General features: G+C 35.7%; 1 protein-coding gene across 1 annotated transcript in view; it reads left to right on the forward strand.

The window, feature by feature from the left end:
• PPM1D (protein phosphatase, Mg2+/Mn2+ dependent, 1D) overlaps positions 1-2,710 on the forward strand; it is a 66,710-nt gene that overhangs the window by 17,484 nt on the left and 46,516 nt on the right. Inside the window, exon 2 of the mRNA XM_012648698.1 lies at positions 2,035-2,263. Within this exon, the coding sequence (XP_012504152.1) occupies positions 2,035-2,263 (229 nt within the window). The remainder of the gene's footprint in view (positions 1-2,034; positions 2,264-2,710) is intronic.

Below are 2,710 nucleotides of genomic sequence, written 5' to 3' on the forward strand. Positions count from 1 at the left end.
TCATTATTTCATATATTCCATGTAGCCCTCTGCTGTGACAGGGCATTCTGCAGGGTGGGTTTCATCTGTGGAATGGAATGGGGAGATGCATGTTACCTTAGGGTTCAGAAGATGTGTTTTCAGAGTATATAACATTGTAAAGAAAAGAACTAGTTAGCCTGAATATAATAGAGAGTTCTTCTTTGTGGGAACAACTCATATTTGCTTATGACTGTTTCATGTGTTTCATAACTGCTGTGGACTTTTTCAGATATTTATATTCTGTCCTTTCAGTGAGATTTTGGTGGGGACAATATATCAGTGTTTGGATTCATTCTGCCATCAGGAACTATAGGTCATATTAGGTTATTAAGTATAAAATGTCCAATTTTTTTAAGTACTAAGTTTGACAGTTGATATCTCTGACATTTTACGTTGACACTTCTTGTTTTATTTTTATTGTAGAGGTACATCCTCAGTCTTTCAAACGCATGTTTTGGCTTGTGATTATCTTTCTAATTTTTTTTAGGGCAATTTTTGTGAAATCATGGATAAGTAAAAAATATGTGTTATTTTCAAATATGAGTTCCGTCGTGGAACCAATGCAGTGCAGACAGTCGATTTATCAACGAAGTGTTTGGGAAGGATGTGGCTAATGAACGCACAGTACGCTGATGGTTTGAGAATTTCCATTCTGGTGATTTTAATCTTGAAAATGAACCACATGGGCGACCTGAGACCAAAGTAGATAATGACAAGCTGAAAGCTGCAGTGGAAGCGAATCCATCTCACCCTACGTGTGACTTAGCAGCAAGCTTTGACATTACTATTCCAACAATATTCGATCATTTGAGACAAATCAGCATGGTAAAGATGGGTTCTGCATGAATTAAACAAGCATCAGAAGAGAGATCGTCTTGAAGCTTGCCTTTCTTTGCTGTCACGACATAAAGTCTAACCATTTCTACACTGTATTGTCATGTGTGATGAAAAAATGGATTCCTGGACCACATACTGCACAAACAATGCTGCTTAAGCTACAGAAGGTGGACTTGGAAAATCTCATCCACCGTATTCACCAGACCTTGCACCAACTTTCTATCACTTCTTTCAGGCTTTGGGCCACCTCTTGCAAAGAAAAATATTCAATTCTTAAGAAGCTGTGAAAAATGCCTTTTGTGATGTCATCACCACTTGCTCTCCAGGCTTCTTCATTGCTAGCATAAAGAAGCTACTGTTAAGATGGCAAAACTGTGTCGATAGTTTAGGCGCATGCTTTGATTAATTATACTGCTTCTTGTTTGAGATATAATAAACACTTTTGATTTGATATCAGACATTTCATATTTAATGACCTAATTGTTTAATGTTACAGAATACTTCAGAATTGTTGAATGACAGTGGATTTAATTAAATAATATAGGATTTGTAATTAAATAGATGGAGGTTCTGCCTCTTAATATTTGAGTTATGCCAAGTTTCTTAATCATTCAAAGTATTGATTTTCTCATCTGTAAGATGAAAATATTGGGGATAATCTTATGTCTCACAGGTTTATTGCAAGTACTGCTTGAAATAGTACAAGTACTCTTAGTACAGAACCTGGTATACAGTGATTGCTCAATAAATGTTAAGTTATGAATATTCAAAATAATTATTTCAAAAACAACTTTTTCAGAAAATCTTTTTGAAAAGAGATTAATGAACAGATGCTAGGTGTTTGGATAAGTGATATAAAAACTCTTAACATATCCTTGCCTCTAATTTGTAGTTAGGACTAAGCTATGTGGAAGCAGTAAATCTATCCTGTAATATATTTCTCTTAGGATTGGTTCAATAGGTATATTATACTTACATTATTTATAACAATTTATTAATGTATTGATTGATAGATTAACATAGATCCTTTCTGAGTAGTTTTCACAGTATTTAAACTTTTTCCTATGCTAATTCAAATATTAACATACTCATTCAGGATATGTTGCCATTTGTTGTCTGACACTGCTATTAATGTTTATACCTGGAAAAGTAAAATATTTTTATTTCTTGTTACAGCGGAATGGCCGAAGACTATGACAGGTCTTCCCAGCACATCAGGGACAACTGCCAGTGTGGTCATCATACGGGGCATGAAGATGTATGTAGCTCATGTAGGTGACTCAGGAGTGGTTCTCGGAATTCAAGATGACCCGAAAGATGATTTTGTCAGAGCTGTGGAGGTGACACAGGACCATAAGCCAGAACTTCCCAAGGAAAGAGAACGAATCGAAGGACTTGGTGGGAGGTAATCATTCTGCTGTTTTGTCTTTCTTGGTTTTGTTTAGTCCTTTTATGGTTTACTAACCAAATTAACCTACTTTTCCCTTTTAATGAAGTTACTTTCTTAGTATTACGAGTTTTTTTACTTTGCTTAATGTCATACCCATGTGCATTCATATTTATGTCATTTTTATGAATTGACTTTTACTTCTGATAATGGCTCTAAAGGGAAATAATATTTCAGTGGGCCATAAGGAACAATACATACAAGGTTTTTATTGAAAACCTTTCACATAAATATGGATCTTCATGACCTTCAGAGTCTGAACTAAGCAGCTCTTAGAGTTCCAGATTCCACTTATATCTGATTTGGGGCAAGAGTTAAGTTAGAATTAACCTTAAGGCCAGGCGCGGGTGGCTCACGCCTGTAATCCTAGCACTTTGGGAGACCGAGGCGGGCGGATTGTTTGAG

This window comes from Propithecus coquereli, unplaced genomic scaffold, assembly GCF_000956105.1.
Source record: "Propithecus coquereli isolate 6110/MARCELLA unplaced genomic scaffold, Pcoq_1.0 Scaffold291, whole genome shotgun sequence".
NCBI classification, from domain to species: Eukaryota; Metazoa; Chordata; class Mammalia; order Primates; family Indriidae; genus Propithecus; species Propithecus coquereli.